Source organism: Eschrichtius robustus, chromosome 15 (assembly GCF_028021215.1).
Source record: "Eschrichtius robustus isolate mEscRob2 chromosome 15, mEscRob2.pri, whole genome shotgun sequence".
Classification (NCBI taxonomy): Eukaryota; Metazoa; Chordata; class Mammalia; order Artiodactyla; family Eschrichtiidae; genus Eschrichtius; species Eschrichtius robustus.
In genome coordinates, this window is record NC_090838.1 from 18489165 (window position 1) to 18515421 (window position 26257).

The 26257-nt window shown below is 54.9% G+C and overlaps 1 protein-coding gene across 1 annotated transcript in view; it reads left to right on the forward strand.

Moving 5' to 3' along the window:
- Window positions 1–26257, forward strand: part of KLHL29 (kelch like family member 29) — a 310919-nt gene that overhangs the window by 277752 nt on the left and 6910 nt on the right. Inside the window, exons 6-11 of the mRNA XM_068564309.1 lie at window positions 8424–8562; window positions 17643–17845; window positions 19002–19261; window positions 21943–22141; window positions 22284–22466; window positions 22672–22852. Of these exons, the coding sequence (XP_068420410.1) occupies window positions 8424–8562; window positions 17643–17845; window positions 19002–19261; window positions 21943–22141; window positions 22284–22466; window positions 22672–22852 (1165 nt within the window). The remainder of the gene's footprint in view (window positions 1–8423; window positions 8563–17642; window positions 17846–19001; window positions 19262–21942; window positions 22142–22283; window positions 22467–22671; window positions 22853–26257) is intronic.

Here is a 26257-nt window from a genome sequence, read left to right on the forward strand (position 1 = left end):
ACATCAGCCCTCCCCTCTCCAGCGTGTCACCCTGGATTCCCAGCTCCTTGCAGAGCTCTCTGCACACCGGTCTTGACCTCATTTCCCACCCAAGCTTCCTAAACCCTGGCCTTTTCCCAAGATCTCTCTGACCCCCTCCCACCATGACATTTTCACCCTCTCCTGCTCAGAGTATTCCCGCCTCCCCCCCCTCAGTTTCCAACCTCAAAGCAGGAGAAGGAGCCAGGCAGAACCTTCTTTACTGGGGCAGGAAGGACTAACAGCTGCCAGTGTTGACCTAACCAGGCACTTCCCTCCAACTACAGCCTCAGGGTTTGCCCAGTGGCCTTCCTGCTCAGCCAAAGGTCTGCCCCCACTTCTGCAGTGACCACCCTGTGGCCAGGCTCCTCAAGGTTGGTGCTGGGGTCCTAACACTCTGTCCCCCAGCCTCCCTCATCCCTCCCCAAACAAAATACCATTCCCTTTGCCTCCTACCCCAAGGTCACAAGGCAAGAGCTGTCGGTGAAGGTGGCCAGTTATTGGCCTACATGTGGGCAGGTCTTACCATCCAGGCAGCTGGAAACCTGGAAAGTTGAGAAGACCACCTCTCTCTGGCCACTGTGTGTGAAGCCCCCTGTTCTGAAGAGTTGCCTTGAGGGCTCCAGGCTGCACCTGTGCTCAGCAGAGCTGGTGGGGTGGTCAGTCTTTCCCAGGAGGGCTTTTTAGGCTCTTCAAAGCCATTGGCACTGAACAGACTAGATAAATCCTTCCCCAAGGAGGATCTAATCAATGTAACCATGCTTTAGCAGCCATAGATGCCATATGAAGTGTGGGGTCATCATCATTATTATTAACACTGGTGTCTCCTGAAGTTAGAAGGGGCTTGATTTTTGCATTCTTTCCGTCTGATTCCACACAAGTGTGACATTTCAAATGGTTCTTTTGGATCATGTTTTGGGGAAGTTATTCTTACCACCCAGAACATGTCTGCCTCTGGTCTGTAACACACCCTGAATTCCAATCAGAAAGGAACTTTTTGTGGAAAACATGGTGTCAGGTGTCAGGGCGGCGGTGGTGGGGGGGGGGGGGTTGGGGAGGGGGAGGGGGCAGAGAAGCAAGCCCTCCAGGAGATCACAGCCTAGAAAGGAGACGGACAGATAGACATTCCTCTGAAATTAGGCAGCCAGGGATCTCTACTGCAATTGAGGCACCAACAAAGTCTCGTGGGACCACAGGAGGGGTCTGTGATCCAGGAACTCGGTAAGAATTCTTATAGGATGGAATTTAAGCTGAGGCTTAGGGGATGGATGAGACCCTAAGAAACAAGTGTTGGGGGAAAGTTGGCCAAAGGGGCAGAGAGAAACAACCAAAGTGAAGGAACAGGATATAGCGGGCATGAACTTAGAGAAAGGGCTGAGGGGTGTGTGGGGACATGAATAGAAGTGAAGCTATAAACAAAGGTTACGAATAGGTCCTAGAAGGCTCTGGGAGCCACTGGGCAGGAGCCCAGGCTGGCAGCTGCCTCTGGTCAGTCCTTGACTCTAAGAGACAGAGGAAGAGAGGGGGATGTTTCTGTTAGTTTTAGGTGGGTTTCAAAGAAACTGAAGGGGAAAAATTTCAATGATTTTTATATCATCTTGGAGGGCATAAGAATGTTCCAACTGAAATGTAAGCTTCATTCTGCCGAGCAAATGCTTAGTGAGCACCCACTGGTGGGCAGCCCTGGGGCAGGGACTGAGGAAGAGAAAGGACCTTTGGTGCTTGAGAAATAGGTCTGTCACCCAGCATTGGACGACACGGAAAAGGCAGGCTGGTGAGAGGGGGCGACTTTTCTTAGGGCTTTTGTTCCCTTTCAGATAAATGGCAGAAATTTCCATTCGGACAGCAGGACAACCAGAAGGTCTCCTTACTAAAATGCTAAGTCAGGCAAGAAGCCTGAGTCTTTCACGCTTCCCTGCTCTAGAGAACCCCGTTTCCTGGGAGGGTTTGCCCGCAGGTTGGTGGGATTGGGACTGGGTGACTCCCCAGTAGAAGACCCATCCCTCCGACTCAGGCTGGGCGTGCAGCCCACGGCGGGTTTTATTCCATCTTACCAGGAAGCTGGAGCCCAGCTGGCTCTCCAGGCTGATTCTGAGCCCAGTACTTCTTTGGAAGCGGAGAAAGGGGAGATGTGTATATCTGATGGGTGGGAGAGGGAGGAGGAAGAAGGGCAGCATCCGGCTTGGCAGCCTGGCCGCTCCCTGACCGGCTATGGCAGAAGCAGCAGGAGGCTCTGTTTGTGTGAAGCCATCATTGGTCCCCACGTTGTCGGCACATGTCAGGCTCCTGGTCCCGAATGAATTATCCTCTGGGTGTGCATGAGAGTCTTCGCTGTGCTATCTCAGTATATTTCACAACTGCTCTGAGTTTATAATTTTTTCGGGTCCTTTATCAAATAGGTGTCATAAATACCAGTGGAGTCGGGTGCATTTATCACCTAGCTGGGTTCTTACTTGAGCTCTGAAAAAAATTATTTGGCCGCACAACCTTTCTCGGGGCTCTGATTTAATGGACTCCGCTGCAAAGCCACTGAAATTCGTTGCCTTTTAATATTTGACATCTCTTCCTCTTTATTACCACCTCAGAAGGCCCTTCTGGTCCAGCTGGAACGAGCCCATTAGTCTCTGATAAATAACTTGTGTCGTTTGGTGAAAAATATGCAGAAGTTTGGCTGCAACTTCATCTCCAGTGTTGGTTCTGTTTGCGGCCTCACTCTCCTCTAAGCAAAGCCTCCAGCCCCAGGCAGACCCTTCCTAGTGTCTCCTTTCCCTCTGATACCACTTGCTGCTGGATCCACAGAGCTGGTTTACCCTAACCACATATAATGGAGTTTGAGACGGGGGTGTTTAGAGATGTCTGTGTGGGGTTAAGAATTAGCCTCATAGCAGCACTCTTCACAAGAGCTCAAAGGGGGAAGCAACCCAGGTGCCCACTAACAAATGAATGGATAAGCAAAATGTGATCAATACATGCAATGGAATAGTATTCAACTTTAAAAAGGATGGAAATTTTCACATATGCTACAACATGGATGAACCCTGAGGACATTATGATAAGTGAAATAAACCAGTCACAAAAAGACAAATACTGTATGATTCCATTTATATGAGATACCTAGGGTAGTCGAGTTTAGAGACAGAAAGTAGAATGGTCATTGCCAGGTGGCGGGGAAAGAGGGGAATGGGAAGTTGTTCTTTAATGGGTACAGAGTTTCAATTTTGCAAGATGAAGAGTTCTAGAGATTGATTGCACAGCAGTATAAATGTATTTAACACTACTGAACTTAAAAATGGTTAGGATGGTAATTTTACAACGACAACAAAAAGAATTAACTTCAAACTGCACCAGCAAAGGAGAGACTGACACAGAGGAAGTTCTCTGAGCACTTGAGTTCATCATCTGTTCATGACTTCGATATCAGTTAGCTCTTACAGCATAACAAACAGTTCTAAGGTTTAGTGGCTTAAAACAACAACCACTTATTTAGATTATGCAGTTTGGGTTGGGCTCAGCTGATCTGGGTCAGGCTCAGCTGATATTGGTGGGGGGCTGGCTGGTGTAAGCGGCTCATCTGTGAGGGCTCACCTCTGCTCCATGTGATCTCTCATCCTCCAACAGACTAGCCCAGGCATGATTATATGGTGGTGGTGTCAGGGGTCCCGAGAAAATGAGCAAAAGCAAGCAAAACTTCTTGAGGCTGTGGCTCAGACTCACAGTGTCCTTTCGACCATGTTTTGGGGTCTAAAACAAGTCATAAGGCCGGTCAAGATCCAAAGGATGGGGCAAATAACTCCACCCTTTGATGATGGGAGGGGCTGCAAAGAATTTTTGCAATTTACCTTACCGACTATATATATATATACGCCAGGACCTGTGCTAAGTGTTGAAGATAAAAATAAAAAGAAAATACAATGTAGTGCAGGAGACATCCATATAAATAAGTAATTACACAGTATGCTCTAAATAAGTAAGCACAGGACACCGAGGTGGGCGGAGGGCAAGGGGATCTGGCAGGAAGAGGGAAAAGAGGCAAAGAGGCCTGGGACAAAATAATACTTTAACTGGTGTTGCAAGATAAAATGGTAATTAGCCAGAAGAAGCAGGGAAGAAGAAAGATCTGGGCAGAGGGGCAGAGAGATGAGTGAAGGATGGAGGGGGACCTGCCTGGGGTGCAGTGAGGCTTCAGTGGGGAGTGAAGGGCCCACCGGGGAGGGGAGGCGCTGGGCGTTGTTGGGGGAGGCATCACAGAGGGCCTTGTTCCCACTACCCAGCCTTGCAAAGTTTATTTAAGCAGGGGATGATGGGGACTTCCCTGGTGGTCCAGCAGTTAAGACTCCGCACCCCCAACGCAGGGGGTCCGGGTTCGATCCCTGGTCAGGGAACTAGATCCCGCATGCCAAAACTAAGACCAGGCGCAGCCAGATAAATAAATATTTAAACCAAAAAAAAGCAGAGGTTGATGGTCAGGCTGATGTATGGAGAGAGCTTGGAGGGGAACAGGCCAGAAACAGGGAGACGGCCTTGGAGGCTGCTGCAATGACTCAGGTGAGGGATGGCGGCACTGGTGGAGAATCGATGCAGAGATTTCTAGGTGGTAAAAGAGGCAGGACTGGGTGGGGAGGGGTCAGGGAGAAGCCTAGTAAACTGGTGGGTGTGAGCTTTCTGCCAGATGGTCTGAGTCAGGGGAGTTCCCCAAGGAGGGGCAAGGCAAAGGGCACAGGGCCGCCACTTGGGTGGGCAAGGCAAGCGTGTGGGGTCCCACTCACAGCAGGGAAGACCAGAAGACAATTCCCTGATGCCAGCCAACAGGGAGGGACCTTGAGATCAAGACTTCTCCTCCTTCACAAGCCCAAGGCAGCCAAATTCTGCAGGGCGCTGGGATGCGTGCGGCTGGAGTCCACTCTGAAAACGCAGCCCCTGCCAGGCTCTGCCCTGAGGCCTGTAGACTGTCCAACCTGGGCACCGGCGTGGCTGGTCCAAAGGCTTCCCCAGGAACCCACAGGCCTCCAAGCCCCTCAGACATTAAGGAGTTGTCCTTGGGGTGGGCAGGAGGGCAGTTTGTGCCTGGAGCCAATACCGGTTTCCTCCCGTGGATCCTCGGTCGTAATGTCCCGAAATGCCAGCTCTCCAGCTGGCACTCAGGGGGCGACAGTAAGCACATACCAGCTGGTCAATACTTTGAATGTACTTGGGGCCCTGCTGTGAAAAGGAATCCCCTGGTGAGCCCTTTCATAAATTGAAAAATTCTTCTGAAACTGAGCAATCTTGCCCAGCTATTAAATCCAGATTTCCACAAAATGAGAGTAGAAAGAGCCTACAGTTATGATGACCTGGATCTCCAAGCACCACCTCTCAGATCCGGCCTGAGATTCCCAGGGCAGCAGGCGTTGAGGCTGGGTCTGGGGCTGCAGATGCAATCGTTGCTGGAACCTTGGTTTGAAATAAAATCTTCCAAAACAATCAGAGTGCTTTGGGCCCAGAAGGAGTGGCGTTCTGTGTAGCTCTGTGTTCTCCCGGTGTCCTGAGCACAGTTAACTCAGGAGGCATGTGGGGCTGCATCCATCACTCAGTGCAGCGTGACAACTGGGGCCACCAGAGCAGGTGCCCATGGGTGCTTGAGGGAATTGAGCACCAAAAGCTGGAGGAAGTTGCCCAGGGTCACCCAGCCAATTAGTGGCAAAGCTGGAACAAAAATCAGGAATTCCAGCCCAGAACTCTTTTTCCCCCCAAGGGATTTCACTCAAAAACATGACATCATCCATCTGGCTCATGGTTTGGGAATGAATTCAGTTGGTGGCTCTTTTTGGAGCTGATGTGTGAGCGCAGCAGTTCAGCCTTAACCCAGCCTGACCCTGCAGGCTCTTCCTGTGTGGGATCCACCCCAGCAACGTGCTGCACGTCCCCACTGCCACCTCTCCCCAGGCATCCCACGGCCCTAACCCTAGGCCCACAACTCAACTCATCACCCCCTCCCTTCCCGACGTCCCCCCCAGAAGCCCGGACATGGTCCTCACACACCCCCCACCCCGCCACGGTCCCCCCAGGACGGATGGCCATGGCATCCACGGCCTAAATACTTGCCTTTCTCTGTCCCTCCGTCACCGTTGTCATTCAGGCCTTTGTCACTTCTCACTTGGATTGCAGAGTGATCACCACCATCAACAAAAACATCAAACCTACCACCGTTGAGTGTTTACTATGTGCCGGGCCCACGGCTAACAGCTTACCACGGGCTAGCTCCTTTAACCTTCACCAGAGCGGGAAACTGAGGCTTTGGGGATGCTGGGTAACTTTCCCAAGGTCACACAACTGATAGGAGGCAGAGTTCAGGTTCTCCCTCAGGCCTGGCTCTGAGGCCCAGCTCTCCGCAGGGTGCTTTCCTGCCCCCCATCCTGCCTCTGCCATAGCTGCCGGAGTCTACCCTTGTACCCCCCCTGCACAGAATCCCTGCTGACTCCCTGGTGCCCATAGCATTAAGCTCGAGCCCCCTCACAAGGCTCTTGGGATCTGACCCCTCCTGCCCACCCATCACATCTCTGTCTCTTCCCCAGCCCTTGAGTCTGTTCCCCCGTATCTACTCCACAGGTGCCCTCCACACCCTCCACTTGTGCTTTGGGTCCTGCTGGTTTCCCTTGCTCCAGGCTCCGCGGGGAGCCTTTAGAGACCCCAGCCAATGCCCGCGCAAGACACACACCCCTGCATGTGTCCTGCAGCGACTCCAGCTCAGCCTGATGTGGGGTTGGTGGGGACAGCAATTCAGCATTGCCCGAACACCTCAGCCCCCCATGTGGGGTGTGCTCCAGGGCCCCCCCTTCCCACCATCTTCCTTGGTCTTCAGCAGAGCTGGAGCCCAGTGTGTCCTCTCAAAGAAGGGCCTGGCTGACCTCAAAGCCCACAAGCCCTTGGCCATCCCCGGGCCTGAGCATCTGATCTTCACCCAGCTCTGGGAATAAAATGGGAGCCTCCATCCCCATTTTACAGACATAGAAACAGAGGCTCAGGAAGTACCGGGGCTTGTCCACAGTCATAGTGTCAGAGGAGGAGCTGGGCTCCGCAGGGCATCTTGGCAGGCACCCAATGCTGGCCCAAGAGGACAGAGATGATGGGTCAGGCTGGAGCAGGGCACACTGGAGGGTAATTCCGGAACACCAGCTAGGGTGCAGCAAACACCCACTCGGAGGGCTTGAGGTGCTGGTGGGGGACTTAGAGGGTGGGGCTCAGTTCTGCAAACCACCCTCTCCCATTCACTTGCTGAACAGTCTAGGTCATTCTGGCCCAAGTATCTGGACCTCTGATGTCCGGCGACCAGCACTACGAAGGGCAGGCTCTGTCCATGGGCCCGTGGGGTGGGGGGACGGGCCGGCAGGGCGAGGCTGTTGGGAGCATTGCTCATCTGAAGGCCTTAACTTTGCAAGTGAAAGAGTTTATATAAACTGAGCAAGGCAGCTGTCAGGCTCTCCTCCTTCCCCATTCTGAGCCTTGATGTGGGTCTGGGAGAAGCTTCTGACATCCCCAGGTTCGGAGCCCATGGACCTGGGGCACTCTCTGTGCTGGCCCCAGGTGGCCAAGCCACCAGGCAAAGGTAGGTGTGCATCGGGGTGGGAAGGCCCCTGAGGCCACTTCCTGGGACCTCCTGGGGCTGCAAGCCAGGCTCTCCTGTGCTGAAGACCCAGGTGAAGGGTGGGGCTCCTGAGATGACCCAGGAAGTGGGAGGAGGTGCAGACCATCCCTGCCCCTTGCTTGCTTCCCCTCCTACCCCCCCCAGCCCTGCATCTGTCCCGGAAGTGTGAAAGGGAAGTGCTCGTCAGGCCCCCACTTCACCCCTGCTTTCTCGGGGGCCCCTCCCCAGGAAGCTCGCCCCAGCCATGGCTGTGAGTGTCTAACATAAGGGATGTTGTTTTTGCAGGTTTTGTGGTTTTTATTCCTTTGAACCATATCCAGCCCATCTTACATCACAATGCCATGCTTTACTTGGTATCAAATACATCGGCACTCATTGGCATTTGGAGAACTTGTTCCATAGTTAAATTACAGTTTTTAGTTGTCTGTGATGATGTATTCTCTCTGCTTCCGGTTGTCAGTACGGGAATCTTTTCTCCCAGACTTTCAATTTCTGGGTTTGGTTTTTTTGGGGGGGTTTTTTTTCGTTTGTTTTGTTTTTCTGTATTTGTTTTTTTGCTTTTGAAAGTCGTTATTCCTTTGGTTACGTGGCCCCTCCCAGTTGCTGCTTGTTTACGCATTATGTTTGTGACTTCTTTTGACTGTCAGTGTTGAGCCAGTCTTGCCAAGAAACAGTGTCAAGTATTCTCCTATTTCTCTACTTCTTGAAAAAAAAAATTTAATTAAAAAAAAAAAAAAAAACTCTTAATGGGAACCTGGCCCTGTCTGTCTTCTCTGTTCTGCAGAAATGTTGAAGGAATTGAACCAGCAGCGCAGAGCGAAAGCGTTTACAGACCTGAAAATTGTTGTTGAAGGCAGAGAGTTTGAAGTCCACCAAAATGTTCTAGCTTCCTGCAGCTTGTATTTCAAGGACCTGATTCAAAGGTTTGCCTTCCTTCCAGCTGTGGTCGGGTCTGTTCCTTTGTAGGACGCTTTTGTGTCGCTTTTCTCCTCCCCTCTCTTGCAGGTTCCTGAAGCGTGACTCCCTGTCACAGAGCCAGTAGCCATCTCTCCTCCTCCTCCTCCTCCTCCTCCTCCTCCTCCTCCTCCCCAGCGCCCTCTCACACACAGCCTCAGAGCATCCACTGTCCCCAGCCCGTCCCACACAGCTTTGCTGGTCTCCAGGGGCCTCTGCCAGCAGTAGACAACACCCTGCCCCACCCCCTGAGGATCCCGCTTTCTCAGTGGCTCACAAGCCCTCCCTGAGATTAGGAGGACTGCAGACTCCACTTTAAGGGACCACTTGCGCGCTGCCCCCACTGGGCCAGCACGGGTCCCCAGCACCATCGTCACTGCTGTCGATAGTGAACTTAATGCCAGGAAAGCACATCGACCAGATCATCCCCCACCGAGGAGCACGAGGCACCCAAGGGGTCGCTTCTCCCCAGCCAGAGTCGGGGAGAATTGACTTGTAGCTAAAGCCTCATTCACGCTGCATGTCTTGATACTTGTACTCGGAGCCTAAACCCAGCGCTATCTGAGCACAGACCAGGTGTGTCCTAAACACGGTCTCTCTCAGCCTTCTCTCCCCTCCCCTTCTGCCCTCTGCCCTGGCTATTTCTACCTGAATGAGTCTTCATGGTGCATGAGCATCTTTCTTTTTTTTCCATTATGTTGATTCTTTAAATTTGTCTGCTTCATACCCTTGCAAAGACGTTAGGGGCCACCTTCTAGCGCCTTAGTGAGGGAGAGCAGCCGAGGGGGCCGGCCCAGGGTAACGCTCCTGTTTCTCTCACCCATCAGCAGATTAATGCCGCTGCTCATTTTGCCTTGCAGCCTCTCCGGGGTGGATGCTGAGCCGGGACTGTGCTCCGAGTGGGAGGACAGAACCTCTGCTTGCTTCCCAGTGCTGTGTTTGGACTTGCCAACTAACCCCAGAGTGACTGTGTTTTGTTTCAGGATGGCACACTGGCTGGCATCTCCTTTCCAATCTGTTGTGTCCTTTCACTTAGAGCTGAGCTGCCCGGCGTGCGAGCCCCGCCGAGCCGCGCTGGCCCCAGCCACGCAGGAAGGGGCAGGCTCTTTGTGACTTCCAGTCTCACGGACAGCTCGGGTCTCCCACCCCCAGTGCTTGGGTTCTCTCTGTCCGAGCACAGGGGTCAGGGGCATGAGCTCTGGGGTGAAGGGGCACGGCCAGTGGCTTCTTCAGACCAAGGGAGGGCTTTGTGCTGCCACTCTTGGCAAATTCTCAACTGACAGTGACCAGCGACTGGCCACTGGATTGCAGATGTGGCATCTTAGGCCTTGGTCCCTGATCCAGATCAGTTGGAGAGCACAGCGGTGGCAGGATGCAGGGACAGGTTGGCACTGAGCGATGGCCCAGCCCTGGGCTAGAAAGATGTGGGCAAGAGGAGCACAGGAGCTCTTTGACTGTCTTCAGAGACCTAACATGTAAACCAGAACCTTGCACACAACAGAGAAGAGGTACCACTAGCTGGGAACCCAAAGTAGTGAACGCTTCTTGGACAGACCAAAAAGAAGGAGGAAGAACATTCCAGGCAAAGGATGGGTTGTGGGGAATGTTCTGGAATGCAAGGAATATTCTGGAATGTTTTAGAATATTCCAGGCAAGGGATGGGTTGCCTGGGATAAAAAATTGAAGACAGAGACAGTCGAGCAGTGGGGATGGGGAGATGGCCTTCTCAGAGATAGGTTGAGCTAGGTTGGAATGGGCAGACAGGCCCTGACCTCCAGGCTAGGGCCCTGGGCTCAGTCTGAGGGTGTGGAGGCCGTCAGGGTAAGTGGAGTGGGGATGCCCGCCTTCAGGTAGGAGAACTGCAGGATGTGACTCAGTAACCCTAAGGGGAAAAGATGGGTGCAGGGGCTGAAAGGCCGTCACCGGAGGAGAGAGGGCAGCCTCTTGGGAGCTGGGAGACCTGGGTTCTACATCTGACTCTGCCACTCATCCTATGACCCCAGGCAAGTCACGTCCTCTCCCTCAGGCCTCGGGTTTTCTCATCTGTAATAGAGGAGGTTGGTTCAAATGATGTCCAGGTTTCCTTCCTGCTCTGACATCCCAGGGTGACAGTGAGGGGATGGGCAGGGCTTCCCAAGTGCAAGCACAGGGACATGAGAAGGGCGAAGTCACAGACAGGCAGGTCCATGGACCAAGGTCAGGGGAGAGCTAGGGGGAGGTGATGCATTGAGCGTCTGGCATGTCGAGTTTTAGCAGCCTGAAGATACCCAAGTAGAGACACCTGGTAGGCAGCCAGACGGATGGATCCGAACCCAGAGAGGTCTGAGGTCTGCGGAGACAGGGCTGTGTCTTCAGCGTACAGGAGGGTCACTCAGCGGGAGAGGTGGCCACAGCAGAGCCCAAAGGCGCCCCTTCAGTTCAAAATCACAAGCTTAATTTGCAGCCAATTTAAATTTTACTTCTCTCAACCTAACCATGAGCACACGTCACCATCTCTGCCAATAGCTGCAAACAGATTCCTTCCATGGGGAGGAAAGCAGACTCTCTTCGGGAAGGTGATTTCCTTCTGGCCGTGTAAAATCCGCAAGAATTTCACATTCTTAGTGATTGGGTAAGCAGCTGATGTTGCCACGTCATTTCAGTCTCCTCGAGACTGTGGAGCCTCCAAACCTGTGACCCTGGAGACTTAACGTGCAGTGGCCCAAATGGCCCAGCAGGGGAGACGGGGCCCTGCCCGCCGAACCCCAGGCAGGGTCTTCCCTCTCAGGCAGCTGCACTAACACAAGCAGAGGGTGTGGGGACGAGCTGTGGGACATGACACGCTGGTCCTTACATTCGTGAGGGCCTAGGTGAGCACTGTCAGAGGTGGGGGACCCAACCTCTGCCGTCCTGGGACCCCCAGGCCTCGAGGTTCGGACTGGACTCCCTCCCACCTCTAGCCTGGGGCGGGTGACGCATTCACCGCTTTGGCCCCATTGAGGACCCTGTCCCAGCCCCAGCCCCAGCCCCAGTGTGGACGCCCTCACCTGGAGCCGCAGGCCAGACGTAGGGAGCCCAGTCGTTCCCTACTCTTCGCCCAGCAAACAAGCAGGAGCCCCTCCCAGGTACAGGTCTTGTGAGAATCACTGGATGAGCTGGGTCTCTGCCCTCAGGGAGCCCACGGTCTGGTGGAGAAAGTGTAAAGAAGTGCACCTGGGAGAGCAGGATGAGGGTAGCAGTGGAGGTTTGGAGCTCCCAGGCCGAGTGACTGACTCTACAGGGGGAGGGGCATTCAGAGACGGTCCCTGGGAAGAGGTGGCATCTGGCTTGGGTTTTGAACCCAGAGGGGAATTGGCCAGGCAGGTGGGGGCAGGGCCTCAGGACAGCAGGTTTTGAAGGCAGCAAGTGACCTGGTGTCCCTGCAACGCGCCAAGTGCGAGGTGAAGACAGAGGGAATGAGGCGACGTGGGAGGAGGGAGCCGGGTCATGGGGCTCTGTTTTAAGCCTGGGGTGTCATGGTCAGACTTGCAATCCATAAAGATGACACGTGGACCGTGAGCGGGAGAGCCAGGTCTCAGAGTGCTCTCTGAACCAGCCTCTGATTCCCCTTCGGCCCATCAGCCCCCCATCAGCCCCCACACCCCACCAGCCCCATGGCCGTGCAGACTTCCTGCCCAGAGCCCCATTCTCCAGGCTCCAGGCCGACCTCCACTGTGTCCACCTGTTCCTCCTTCACCTGTGCTCATACTTTTGCTGAGGCTGCAACAGCTTCTTGCCCTTCGTCTTCCCTTATTTAGTTTCAAACTCTAGTCTTCTTCCTCTGACAAGGGCAAGACCCAGCCCACAGGGAGACTTGCTGAGACGTCTAATGTCATCCTGCAAACCCTCCCACTGACCCTGAGGAGCAGGTGCCATTAGTACCCCCATTCTACAGGTAAAGAGATTGAGACAAGAGAACTTTAGGTAAACAGTAGATCTGGGATTTGAACTGAGGTCTGACTCCAAAGCTCATGCTCTTACCATCATCCATTTGCTAACCCAGGGAAGAACAAAACTGCACTTTTTGTTTGTGCACAAAGTTTGTAAGGAAGGGAAATAAAATCTCAGTGTTGACAGTGTAGACAGATATGCAAGGAAAAGGGACGCAGAGTGTGTGTGTGTACTCATGCACGCGTGTGTATCTATTAGAAACACTTGTAAACTGGCCACAGGATCTGCCCAAGAGAAGACACAATCCCCCCCTGAGACAGGTACCTAAGTCGCAGGACCTCTCCCTCACACCCAGGAGGGGCCGGGTCCCCTTGAGTGAGGGCTGGAAGAGGCTCGAGGAGGCCGGGAGAAGAGCGCACAAGGCCATGGGGAAGCTCAAAGCAAAGCCCAGGCTGAGACAGCTGGGCTGCCCCATCATCCATCTGTTGCCCCATCTGAGTCCCTATGAATCAGGTGAAAACCTGGCAGGAAAAGGAGCTGCAGCTCTGTCTTTGGATAATGTGAAGGCTAGTGCTGCGTAACAACCAGGCCTCACCTGCATCCCAGCTGGAGGGGGAACCCCAGGAGGACTGAGTGGAGGAGAAGACTGTGGGCTGAGCCTCCTTCCAGGTTTCAGGAAGGAAGGAGGATAGGTTTGAGCGGACTAGACCTAGTGGGGTCCTGGGGATGCAGCCCCCAAGTCACAAGAGTCACTTCTCAACCCCAGCAAGCAGGACCTAGGTCTGCCCTGGACTTTCTCTTTGGGCTCATGGAGGAGAAGTCCCTTCACTTGTACCCCAGGAGCCAAGGAGCTCTGGAGGATGGTTGGTGCCACCAGGGGCACTGGCTGCCCTCACTGGCTGGGCAGGCTGCAGGGCCCATCAGAGGGGACGGGACTGTTCTTCTTTAGAGACAGCAGGGACACTGCCCTCCCTGCCGAGAGTGTGGGAGGAAATGTCCAGCCCCAGAGGAGCACTGCCCCCTGGTCCCACCAAATGGGACAGAGACCTGGCATTCTACCTTCCAGCAGAAACCCTCATCTCGCTAAGCCTGTTGGAGCCACCGACGTGTTTGAACTATATCCTCTTTTCATAGTAAATGAAAACAGATGGACAAACTGATTTCGTGCAGGTTGATTTTCACAAGCCCCACGTGTAGACTCTGGGCTTCTCACACCAGCTCCCTCTCCAGAGGAAGCTAAAAGGATCTCTCTAATTGAGTGGCACAGACCCGGGATATAGGGGAGCCCAACAGATGTTAATGCAGTAGTCAAGCCATATGCCTTTGCCCTCCTTCCCCGAGAAGCTGGGCATTTGTGGGTGGCAGTCTGCCCCCTTTTTCTGGGAGAATAGAGCAGTGGACTAGAAGAGCAGATAGTCACACATCTCTAATACTGGCAGAATGACATGAGCCAGACTTATTGCCAGGAAAGTCCTCAGACCCAATGAGTCTGGTGTGTGCTTGTGTTTGTGCCCCGGAGCTGATGACACGCTTGAGTGCCCCTCCGTGGGGCAGGGTGGGCATCACGTCAGGAGGGTGGGGTCACCCTCCTGAGCAGAGCAGGGTACCATACACATTCATCCCTGCTCCGTGACTGTCCCCACCCACCACTGCCCCAACAGTTCCAGGTCCAGCTTGCAAAATGAAAGCATCTGATCACTGAGGTGTGTGAGGGGTAAGATGAGGCACTCTGTCCTGAATTCTGGAGAAGGCAGTTCTTATCCCACGTGAGTGAATTGTTAATGGTGGGGTCGCAAACATCCTAATATTGGGGCTAAGGCATTCCCAGCACATCCACAGACTTAGGCCTGCCAAGCAGAGGCTGTGTCCCACACCCTAGAGACACACCCCATCTTGGGAGAAGGTGACCCCAGGAAGTCTTAGTCTTCTGATAGAACCTGGGGGCCCTGTGTGGACTGGGCAGCTCCAGCCTGACCCTCACTCCCATGCTCCGACCCCCAGTTGTCAGGTCCATAGCCCCACCCTGATAAGGTTAGGGCTGCCCGATCCTGCCCTGCTCCCCCCTTCTCCAAGGTCATGTCATGACCCCGATTGCCCAGCAGCTCCCCAGATACTCCATGGGGCTGAGAGAAATGGGATGCTCAGACCGCCAGAGCCAGCTCAGGACAGGGACAGAATGGTTACCTGGGGAGGACACAACTCCCCACTGGTGACCAGGGCCACCCATCAAGGGCGATACCTCCCAGGGGGTCCTTGCTCAGACGGAAGAGGTCTAAGGAGCACAGAGGTCCCGTCCCAAGACAGTCTGATGGTCAGGGCTGGAGAGTGGCCACCGGCCTCCCTCTGCCCCCACAGCTGTCCGGCCACACGAGAATGCCTGTGTGGACCATAAACATGCCTGTGCAGGGGAGCTGCACGAGGCCTCACTGTCGGGGGCCTCTCTTCCTCCAGATCTTGAACTCAGTCATGTGACAAAGTCTCCATCCAGTCCCCAAGAGTTCCTCATTCCAAGAGGAATGGTCGGTCAGCTCACAGTGTCTGGCATCTGGCCCCAGGGGCCTCCAGCCACTCCCCACAGGTCTTTTGCCCAGCGGCCCCCTCCTCGCCACAGGTTGCCCCCATGGGAATTGGGGGGTCTGGAGGGGCAGAGCCTCAGCCGAGAATCACAGGAGCAGCGGTCCTCTTCAACCCTGGACAGCACCTGCAATGGTTGACATCCCGTGAGCCTCCCCAAGCAACCCCTTGGCTCCTAGCCATGCGAGCATCACCTTGTCCCCAGGACCCTCTCCCTGGCTCAGACTCTGGGCAAGACAACATCTCCCCACAAGTGCAGCCATGCAGGTCCCATCAGACCTCTCACTCGGGGCCGGGGGCTCCACTGGCCTTCCATCTACCCAACACCCCTCCTCACAGTGTTGTTCCTTGGTTCTCAGGGTCACAAGTCACATGCATTTCAGTGCGTGCATGTGCACGTGTGTGTGCACATCCTAAAGTCCCACCTCAGCTCTTCACTGATTTTGTGCTGAGGACTCGTGGGGAGACTGGAGAGCTGGCCAGAGGGGGAGGCAGCAGTGGCTGTGAGCCTTGGGAGAAGGGGAGCAGCCCTACTTTGGCCTCATCAGCCCTGCCCTGACTGTGGCCCAACGTGACCTCTGCAGAGCATGAAGGGCGTGAGGGTGAGGGTGTGGAGGCCAGAGAGTGGCAGGTAGGAAGGAAGGCAGAGTAGAGTAAGAGGTTGACCAGATGGCCCCGGAGGCCTGGGGTGTGGAGAATGTCTGTGGTTTCAAGTGATCACATAATAAACCATTTTTATACTTAATAAAGTCACCCAAGCATGGGACTCCATCCTGACAGCAGAACACTAGGTGTGTTAAGACACTTTAAAACTCACACACACTGTACATCTATGGGTTTGAGAAGGGGCTCTGATCAGACCCTCTGTTTAGCCTGTACCTTTCCGCTCAGCTTTCTGGGCCTGCCCAGGGCTTGAGGCAGAATGAAGCCTTCAGGCCCCTGGTCAGATGAGCCATCCAACATGGAGGTGCAGAGTGGCACCCCTGGGAGGAGGGCCTGGACGCAGGCTCACTGCTTCACCTGTTCCCTGCCAGGTCATATTTGTAGTGTAAAAGCCGTGGGAGGCCAGTGCCTAACCGGAGAGAATGTTGCTCAAACGGTGGCATTCCAGGTTCTGTTGTGTAGAGCAGAGTCTCCCGGGAAGATGTTTTCCAGCCTCTGTCATGTGAACTCTGTGGGACTTTGGACCTCATCCAGTTCAGTCCTCTGTTTTGCAGATAAGGAGCCTGAGGGCCAGAGGGACCAAGGCTGCCCGCCTGTCGGTGGCAGGGCTGGGGCACCCAGGTCCCCTAACTCCCTGTTTACACGGGAGTCGGCCTCTCTCTGGGGCCAGCCTGCTCAGCTGCCGGACACTCCACACCCCCACTGCCAGCCACAGGTGCACCCAAGGGACCAGTCGCAAGAGTCTTGGCCCCTGGCCTCCTCAGGACAGGGTGCGCAGGCAGGGCCAGGAATGCAGAGGTCATTTCCCAGCACGTGGCTGAACCCAGCCCCCCGGGCAGGACCAGGCTCAGTGCGGGAAGCAGGACAGGTCAGATCGGCCGAGACCGCGTGCCAAGACGATCGCCTCTGAGAACCCTGCCTCCTCCCTCTTAACTCTCTGGGTGTTTCTCCTCTTGGTCACTTCTCGATTGGTGTTATTTTTGCTTCATCTTATCTGTTTCCTTCCAGGTCCAGCTTTAGGGCGTGGCTGCCAGGCCTTAGGAGCCTTTGCAATGGTTTTGTATTTCTGTAGACACCAGATATAAACATATTTATATATCTGTGTCCCTCCCCTGCTCCCCCAGTTCACAAGCCCGATGCACACTCTACACGCAGGCCACTCTGACCTCTGACCCCGTGTTCCATGTGGCAGGAGGCCCCGCCCCGGGCCAGGTCCTAGGTCATGGCTGCTGGCTGTCTGTGGCGGAAGTCCTTGGTTGTTCTCCCTCCCCTCCTCCTGGCTCTAACCATTCTGTCCGTCTATCTCGTCTCGTCCTCAGTTTCCAAGCAATGTCATGAAGGGCTTCCTTTCCATGCCTAAAAGGAAACAATATGTTTTTGGAAAGAGGTGGGGTTGGAGTCGGGGTTCCGGGACGGCTTGGGGCCCTCAGTCTTCGGGGCAATCAAGGGAAAGGCTGTGATCACAGACGTTTGGGAGCCTCAGTCATGCTGGACACTCTCCCATTGGAGGCAGACGGGCCCCGGGGCCCGGGACCTGCTGGCCACGTTTTGTTTGGCGGAGACGCTGGGGCCAGCAGTGGAGCCGAACCGTATTGTTTCCCTTTGAGGCCAGTCCTGGTCCTCGTCCCCATCCACAGCTCATGCTTTTTGATTTGCATCTTTTTTTTGCATGGACATGCCGAGTAGTGATAAGCAGGGTTTTCTGTTCTTCCGGGCATCTCTGGTCAGACTCTTCTCTTTCAGATCCCGTGTAAGGTCACTAGGTTCAGGTGTGTCATTGCTGTGTCCCTTGAGTCCTAAAATGAAGGGCGTGACCGAGGTGTGCAGGGAGACCTAGCCCTGTGAGGAGGCGGCGCCGTGGTCGCAGGGCGGCAGGTAAGGACACCCTGGTCTCTGTGCCTAGGTCGGTACAAGACGGCAGCCAGTGCGGCCGGGAGAAGCTGGAGCTCGTCCTGTCCAACCTGCAGGCCGACGTCCTTGAGCTGCTGCTGGAGTTTGTCTACACGGGCTCCCTGGTCATCGACTCGGCCAACGCCAAGACCCTGCTGGAGGCAGCCAGCAAGTTCCAGTTCCACACCTTCTGCAAAGTCTGCGTGTCCTTTCTCGGTGAGCCGCGGGGAACAGTGCTGAGGTGCAAACAGTTCAAAAGCAGCAAAAGGATTGAGAGGGAAGGGCTGTGCGTGCCCGGCCAGACCACCTCGGGGTGTAGCTGGATTCCACAGCGGTTTTAATGTGGTAATTCAGATAACTGTGCACAAAGGCCTCTGCTCACTGGCAGACAGAGATGTTCTCTGCATTGCTCCTCTGAGGGCCGCAGAGGCCACACCGGGACCCCGGGCAGCCTTGCGAGGACAAATGGACCGAGAAGGCTGCGTGAACGGTCTGTTCATGGGGAGCCTGTGCCCTGGCCTCACAGCCCTGCTCTCTAAACACTGAACAAAGTTGCTTCTATTAGACCCAACCCAGAGAACACACTCACTTACAGTTTGGAGCTGCCCAGTTTGGTGAGAGCAGGGAGAGGGAGGGGCAGAGACAGGAGTCACCAGAACCGGCCTGGGTGTGGAGTGAGAAAGGTGGGGATGGGAGCAGGCCAGGTGGGGATGGCCAGGGGCCTGAGATGTGACCTTGGGGGAATGAGCCATCTAGAAGAGTCAGGAACCACAGCTCCTGAGTTGGGCCCACAAAAGTGATGGGCCTCCTGGGACCCAGACACGTCTAGACTAGAATAACCATTAGTCGGATCTCAGGACCTCTGGCCAGACTGACCCCAGGTCTGGAGGTCAGCTTGGGTGAGGCCGAGACCCATGGGAGGTGGTGGGTGGGCTTATAAGGGGTGTTACTGCTGCCATGACTCTAAGGTAGAAGGCTGTGACCCCAGACCTGCCTGTCACAGTTATGGCAGACACCATAAGCCTCAGTGTGACCCCCAGGCCTCAGTGTGACCCCCCAAGCCCAGGCCTCTTTCACTCACAGGCACTGAAAAAGGTCCAAGCCTGGCACTGACACTCCATACCTCTGTCTCGGTCCTTCTGCCGGGACCTGCCGGAGCAGAGGGGGGCCCCGGGGAAGTCAGTATGAGCCGGGGCAGAGAAAAAGCCAGAAAATGGATCTGAAGATCCAGGAACACGGGAAATGGGCTTGTGGGGACTCTGAATGCTGAAGTCAGGTCACGAAGACATGAGCTCAGAGAGGGATCCAGAGTGATGGTGACCCCTTCCAGGTCCCTGCAGTCAGTGGTCCCGTCCTGTGCTCTTGCCCCCAGAGAAGCAGCTGACGGCCAGCAACTGCCTGGGGGTGCTGGCCATGGCCGAGGCCATGCAGTGCGGCGAGCTCTACCACATGGCCAAGGCCTTTGCGCTGCAGATCTTCCCCGAGGTGGCGACCCAGGAGGAGATCCTAAACATCTCCAAGGATGACTTCATCGCCTACATCGCCAATGACAGCCTCAACACCAAGGCCGAGGAGCTAGTGTACGAGACCGTCATCAAGTGGATCAAGAAGGACCCCGTGTCCCGTGCCCAGGTAGGGCCTGCCCCACCCCCACCCGGCTTGCCCCTTCTCCCTCACAGTACAGGGATGGTGTCTGGAGCAAGGGACCAGGAAGTTAGCGGAGGCAGGGCTGCCTGGTCTGACCAGCGGTGGGAGCATCTGAGAGCCAGCAGGCCCGGGTAGGGAGGCTGGAACAGCTCCCGTGGGTGCAGAGAGGTGAAGGGGGATGAGAGATGAGAAATCAGGCACTAGAGGGTTCTCTAGGGCTGGCATTACACCTGAAGGAGACCCAAGCCAACCGAGAGGCCGCAGGGCCAGGTGGGCAGCACCAGGGCCCTGCAGGGAGAGAAGTGTGTGCCTGAGCCAGGGTGCCCTGGGCTCCCGTGAGCTCAGACCCAGCAGGAGGAGCCCCACCCGTGCTCTGGCTGTTGAGAGGGTGGAGAGCACCTGGACAAGTGGAAACCACGCTGGAGACAGGAAACCACTGCTCGCCTGATGGGAGGGAGGGCGAGTCCCTCAGGGGAGACAGCTGAAGAAATCAGAGCCGGAGTCCAGGGCGGAAGGAAAAGAGGGCAGGGTCCCCAGGAGGGCCCCTGAGTTACAGGAAATCAAGCACAGCCCGGCAGGATCTCCGGCTGACGGCCTTGCTTAGAACGGCATTACCTTGGTTCTAACGTGTGAGGCGCCCCCGGCAGTTAGTGCAGACACACAGGTAGCTCCCAGGAGAGCTCAAAGTCCCCCCAGAGAGCAGCAAATGGGAGGACGGAGTCAGGGAGGCGGGATCCCAGAACGAGCTGAGGCAGCTGAGTGACACATGACAGGGGCTACTTTGTTGCGTGTGGAACAAGAAGAGGCATGAGGGAGGGAGGGATGGGGCAGGCGCGGGCATCCACAGCCATGGGTGGATACAGGATGCAGAGATGGCTCTCCACCCCTGCCCCAGCCACTGGGCCCAGGAGAAGGCGGTCCTCTGACTGATCAGGCAGGGACGGGGCAAGATTCATTTTCAGAGGAAGGAAGTCAGGTTGGGCGGCTGTAATAATGACCACCACCGTCCACTAAAATGCCCAAATCTGTCTCCAGCCCAGACCTCTGCCTTTGATTGTCTACTGGACACCTCCAGCCCATGTCCCCCAAGCCCCTCTAATTCATAAACCCCCAGACCTACACATCTTGCTGTGTTCCTTATTTCAGTTCTGCCCATTACCCACGGCAGAAGTTGAGAGTCCTCCCACACCTTCCACCTCCACTTGGCCACACACCACTGCCACTTGTGCCTCCTCTTACGAGAGCCAGCTTCTCTCTCTCCCCATTCAAGGCCCCTGATCTCACCAGGATGACTGCAGTCGTCTCCTGAGAGGTTTCCCTGCCTTCAGTCTCCTCCTTCCAAATTCATTCCCACCCTGCAACCTGGTGGTCTTCCTAGGAGCATGTTTGGTCCTGTAATTTCTCTGTTTAAAACCCCTCATGAGGGAATTCCCTGGCAGTCCAGCAGTTAAGACTCGGCGCTTTCACTGCAGAGGGCACGGGTTCAATCCCCGGTCCAGGAACTAAGATCCCACATGCCACGTGGCACTGCCCCAAAAAAATTTTTTTAATAAAACTTTTAAAAATAAAAATAAATAAAGTAAAACCCCTCATGAGTGCTCCCATCCACTCTGCAGGAAACACTACACAGCCCTTGGCAAACAAGGCAGGAGGTCAGCGGAGGCCAGTGCCTAGCTGACCTCTCCAGTCTCATTTCTCCCTGTCTGCTGCCCAACGCCTAACAGAAGCCTTCTTCATCCAGCTCCATAGAATCCCCCAAATGCAACACTCTCTTTCACACTCCGATGCCTCTGCGTGTGCTTTGAATCCCTCCTCCTCCCCCTCCCCCCCCACCCCCGCTCCGCCTTAGGCCTGGAAAAGTTGGCAATCCTTCCACACCAGGCTCAGATGGCATCCACTCTGGGGAGCCTCATCTCCTGCACTCCCACAACCCCTAACTAGACTCTTGCTTTGGGAAGAGTCCTTTTATGCGATGGATCCCCTCCCCACCCTTAAACTGTGTATACCTGGAGGTCAGGGACCAGGTCTTATTGGTCTTTGCACCCCCAATAGCACACTCAATGTGTGGCAAAGAGTGGTCACCAATTAGTTGTTGGATGAAACTAAAATAGAGTGATGAGCAAAGAGTTTGACAGACAAGAGGGAGATTCACATCAGTCCATGAAAAGCCTTTAATGCAGGTGAGGGGGTCCAATGGGATGCCACGAAAGGGGTTTGCCGGTGACGGGGAGGCACAGGTTCTGATGGTTATGACTCACAAGCTCGATGATCACCATCCGCTCTCCTGGGCCCTCCCACCCCTTCCTGAGCTCCTGCCCCACCTCGTCAAGGATCAGGATCCTCATTTCAGTCCGCTGCAGCCTGGTGTGAAGCAGAGGCCCACCACCTGGGTGGAGGCAGGGAGGAGGTGCTCAAGAGACCGATGGATGGTCCACCCCAGGGTCAGACCTCCCCCTTCCTTCCCTCCTCGCCTCCTGTTGCTGGGAGCGCCCGTCAGCTCTGCCTAAGCTGGGGTGAGCAGTGTCGACACTCCCGAGCCAAACGCACACTCGAATTACCCATTTTGCCCAGTCCCACACCTCTCCCTTCTTCCTTCTCAACACGACTCACAAGAGGCGGCGCCACCTTATAATCTAAGAAGATCCCATGTCTCCTTGACCCCGCAGTACTCGGCGGAGCTGCTGGCCGTGGTCCGCCTCCCCTTCATCCACCCCAGCTACCTGCTCAACGTGGTTGACAACGAGGAGCTGATCAAGTCATCGGAAGCGTGTCGGGACCTGGTCAACGAGGCCAAACGCTACCACATGCTGCCACACGCCCGCCAGGAGATGCAGACGCCCCGAACGCGGCCCCGCCTCTCAGCAGGTACGGCGGGATATGCTCCGAACCCCCAAAGGCAGGCGCCATGCCGTCAGCCCAGCTCTGCGTGGTCCCCAAAGGAGGCGCCAGGCACAGATGCTGACACAGTGTCAGGCTATCCCAAGGGTGCCCATCCGTGTCCCTGCAGGTGTGGCCGAGGTCATCGTTTTGGTTGGGGGCCGTCAGATGGTGGGGATGACCCAGCGCTCGCTGGTGGCCGTCACCTGCTGGAACCCGCAGAACAACAAGTGGTACCCCCTGGCCTCACTGCCTTTCTATGACCGCGAGTTCTTCAGTGTAGTGAGTGCCGGGGACAACATCTACCTTTCAGGTGAGGCCCCTCAGGGCTGGGCTGGGGACCGGGCACAGACTTCCCCAGGGGGCCTCTCCCCACACCAGGGTTAAGGAAGGCCAAGGCCACAGGTGTCTACTTTGCAGGGGAAGCCTTCTCCTCCTGCCCCCGGGGCTGCGCCTGCACAGCCTGGGGCCCTTCCTCACTCCCTGCCCACTCTCTGGACCTCCCATACTGCCCACAGGTGGGATGGAATCAGGGGTGACGCTGGCCGATGTCTGGTGCTACATGTCCCTGCTCGATAACTGGAACCTCGTCTCCAGGATGACGGTCCCCCGCTGTCGGCACAATAGCCTTGTCTATGATGGGAAGATTTACACCCTCGGGGGACTTGGCGTGGCAGGCAACGTGGACCACGTGGAGAGGTAAGGAGGCCACAGTCACGACAGGGGCGTCCTCTCACATTCCCCGAGAGCTAAAAGCACATCACTCCTCCTCCCCAAACCCCACCCAATTAAGACCCACTGGAGACTGGACTTTTATTTATTTATTTATGGCTGTGTTGGGTCTTCGTTGCTGTGCGCAGGCTTTCTCTAGTTGAGGCAAGCGTGGGCTACTCTTTGTTTCGGTGCCCGGGCTTCTCATTGCGGTGGCTTCTTTTGTTGCGGAGCACAAGCTCTAGGCACGGGGGCTTCAGTAGTTGTGGCTCATGGGCTCAGTAGTTGTGGCTCGCGGGCTCTAGAGCACAGGCTCAGTAGTTGTGGTGCATGGGCTTAGTTGCTCCGCAACATGTGGGATCTTCTCGGGCCAGGGATCGAACCCATTGTCCCCTGCATTGGCAGGTGGATTCTTAACCACTGTGCCACCAGGGGAGTCCTGAGGCTGGACATTTAAAGGCCACAGTCCCAGGCTCTTCACACACAGCAAAGGGAGAGGACCGGGGATGGTGGAGTAGAAGCAGGAAAGGTAACAACTGCCCAGCCACCGAGACGGGACACTCTTGTCCCATTCAGGGGGCCAGACAAGCTGGAGGCATGAGAGCCAATGGTGCAAAAACACAGGATGGGCTTGGATGCCCTGACCAGGCAGTTAGGGAACTTACTGGGACCGGAAGCAGCAGCCCAGTGACTGGCTGGGATGTAGGGCTAAGCTGGAACCAATGGTCCAAATGTGCACCACGCCAGTGGCTGTGCCTTCATGTTCCTGCCAAGTGGAGGTGACACACGAGGGAACTCCCTTCCTCCCTCCCTCCCACACATCTCAGGAAATCTGCATGTAACCCAGGGAAGGGTCACTGCACACAGGCCTGGCCAACCCTCTAGAATTCTCTAGAATTCGAGAATGTAAGTCATGTGTATAAAGCCTGCCCTCTGCTGGAAGGTCCAGGCTGGCTTCCTCACCTCGGCCCTTTAAAGCTGGCTGCACCTAGTGGAGGGATCACGTGTAGGCAGGAGGGGAATAGGCTGGAGGCAGGAGCTTCTCTGGGTGGAAACAGTCTTTTCCTTTGAGACGGGGAAATGGATCATGCAGAGAACAGACACCTTGGAGAGAAACTGCAGAAAGAGCTCAGACAGCTTTGTGAGTCAGCAGCAGGATGGGGGAAACTGCAGGGCAGTCCTGCTTTTGGAGAATCTAGTGCCCTAGAGAGTGACAAGTTAGGCTGAACTGGCCTCAAGTTCCAACCCAGGGGGTCACGGGTCAGGTCACCGGAGCCCTTTTCCCACATTCTTCCCGCACCCTGGCCCACCCCCCGGCCCCCGTCATCAGCTGCCATGGAAAAGCACATCTTCCCGTGTGACAGCTTCTCGCCGGTAGAGCCACACAAACCCCTCAGTTTGTATTTTTCCCTGAAAGGCTAATTGGACACTTGATAAATGTTACGGCAAAGATGGTTTCAGAGTGAGACAGGCTCTGGATTTTCACTGTGGGCTTTTAACTCCCCCAAGTGGAGCTCAGAGATGGCTCAGTAACAACATTTAATTGTCATATTGACCTGAAGATAATGGGGAATCCCCGTGTGATTATGAAGATATTAATACTGCCGTTGAACCTGGTTCAGCCCTGATGCCGACAGCCTTCGGTGGGACCCACTGCACACCCATCACTCCCCAAGCTTTCCAGAAGCACCAGGTTCCACTCGTTTGTGATCCACTATAAACACACGAAAATGAGACATTTTCTGTGTAGGAGTAAACTGAGCGAGATCTGTCATCCTGTCTTGCTCTTGTCAGCTATTTTTAATCTCCTAAGATGCTGATTACTCATTTTGCAAACTTGTTGATAAATACAGGGATTTGTTCAAGGATCAAATGCACAAAGAAGGGGAACAAACTCCACTCCTGTTGGGCCCAGGAGCAGTTCGCCAATGCCCAGGAGCAGCCTGTACCAGCCTGCCCTGGCAGCTGGCTAGGCCTTTGTTCCACTGCAAAACATCAGCTGGGGCACAGAGTGAGCAAGACCACCCTGGGAAGCCCAGGAGATGGAGGAGCAGTCCAGGACACGGTGCCCTGAGGCCTTCCCTAGTCCACTGGGATCTGTCAGCCGTCCTTGTATGGACAGGACACAGACCTGAAGACTCTTGGGTGGAGGGTACATGGAAGGGGTGCCCACTGCTTCCCAAGCAGCATAGCTAGACCCCCTTTGGTCAAGTCAATTTCTGTGCCACACAGTGGCAATGATGAGAATTCAGGGTGACAGGAAGGTCGGGGGAATGGGGACAGACACGAGGACACTTTGTTCCCCAGGAAGCACTAATGGTACAAATTGCTCTTATATTGATAATGAATGAGATGTATGGTGCATTATAATTACCTTACTGTATTGCAGGACTAGAGCAAGATTATATAATTATAGTTTAAAACAACAGTGTAATAGACAAACCTGTATTATATCATTATATAAATAACTGGGTCTAATACTTTATAGCAATATATTGCAGTAGCTGTGGTTACTGGATAAATGATAGCAGAGCACCGCACTCCGCGGGGTCATTTGCATGTCATTAGCATATCCTTCTCAAGCAGGAAGCTGACAGATTGAGCTGACGGGAGGGCTTGTGGCTTGGCAATCAGCCACCTGGAATAACAAGAAATTCACGTTTGGCAGAATGTGCCATTATACCGAAAGCCTGAAGCTTAACAGCCACATAATCTTCCACTGTCTCCCAGCTCCTTCTGCAGGAGCTCTTTGGATCTCTGCCACATCGGCTTAAAAAACAGATATCTGAACTTCTGACACTGTCCAAAAAGGCACTTATTCCATTGCCTATTAGCCACGTATCATTCATTTGGGGCTTAATTGAATCAGCCCCTGCTCCCCTTTCAGGTCCTTGAGCTTCTTCTCAAATCCTGAGTCTGTGCAAGCACAGAGCTGGACGTCTCACAGCCAGGGGCACCAGCTAGGAGATACCATCTTCCTGGGTCACCGAGCTGTGACCATGCAATGGCTCATGCCCCAAGGAGGCTCACGAGGAAAAGTGGGCCCTGTGTGCTTCCCGGGAAAGGTGTGCTGGGAGAATCCCAAGTGTGGTGGTGCAGCAAGCCCATGGCGGAGGCCCCGCCTTGGGTCCAGAACCCACGAAAGAGCAGTGAGCAGTGTGGTGAGCCATAGATGGAAGATCCAGAGTGAATGCTTGTGAGGGTGGCCCTCAGGGAACAACTGAGAGACACAGCTGCCCCACTAAGAAAGACCTCAAAGATCCCAGTTCAGTGGCCCATTTGCTTAATGCCAAGTCTACTCTTGCCATCAGCTGTGTCTGTTCTCACGTTTTCCCTGCCTTGCCTGGAACTCATGTTCCATCACTTCTCCATCCTCTGACTTTGCCACTTTGT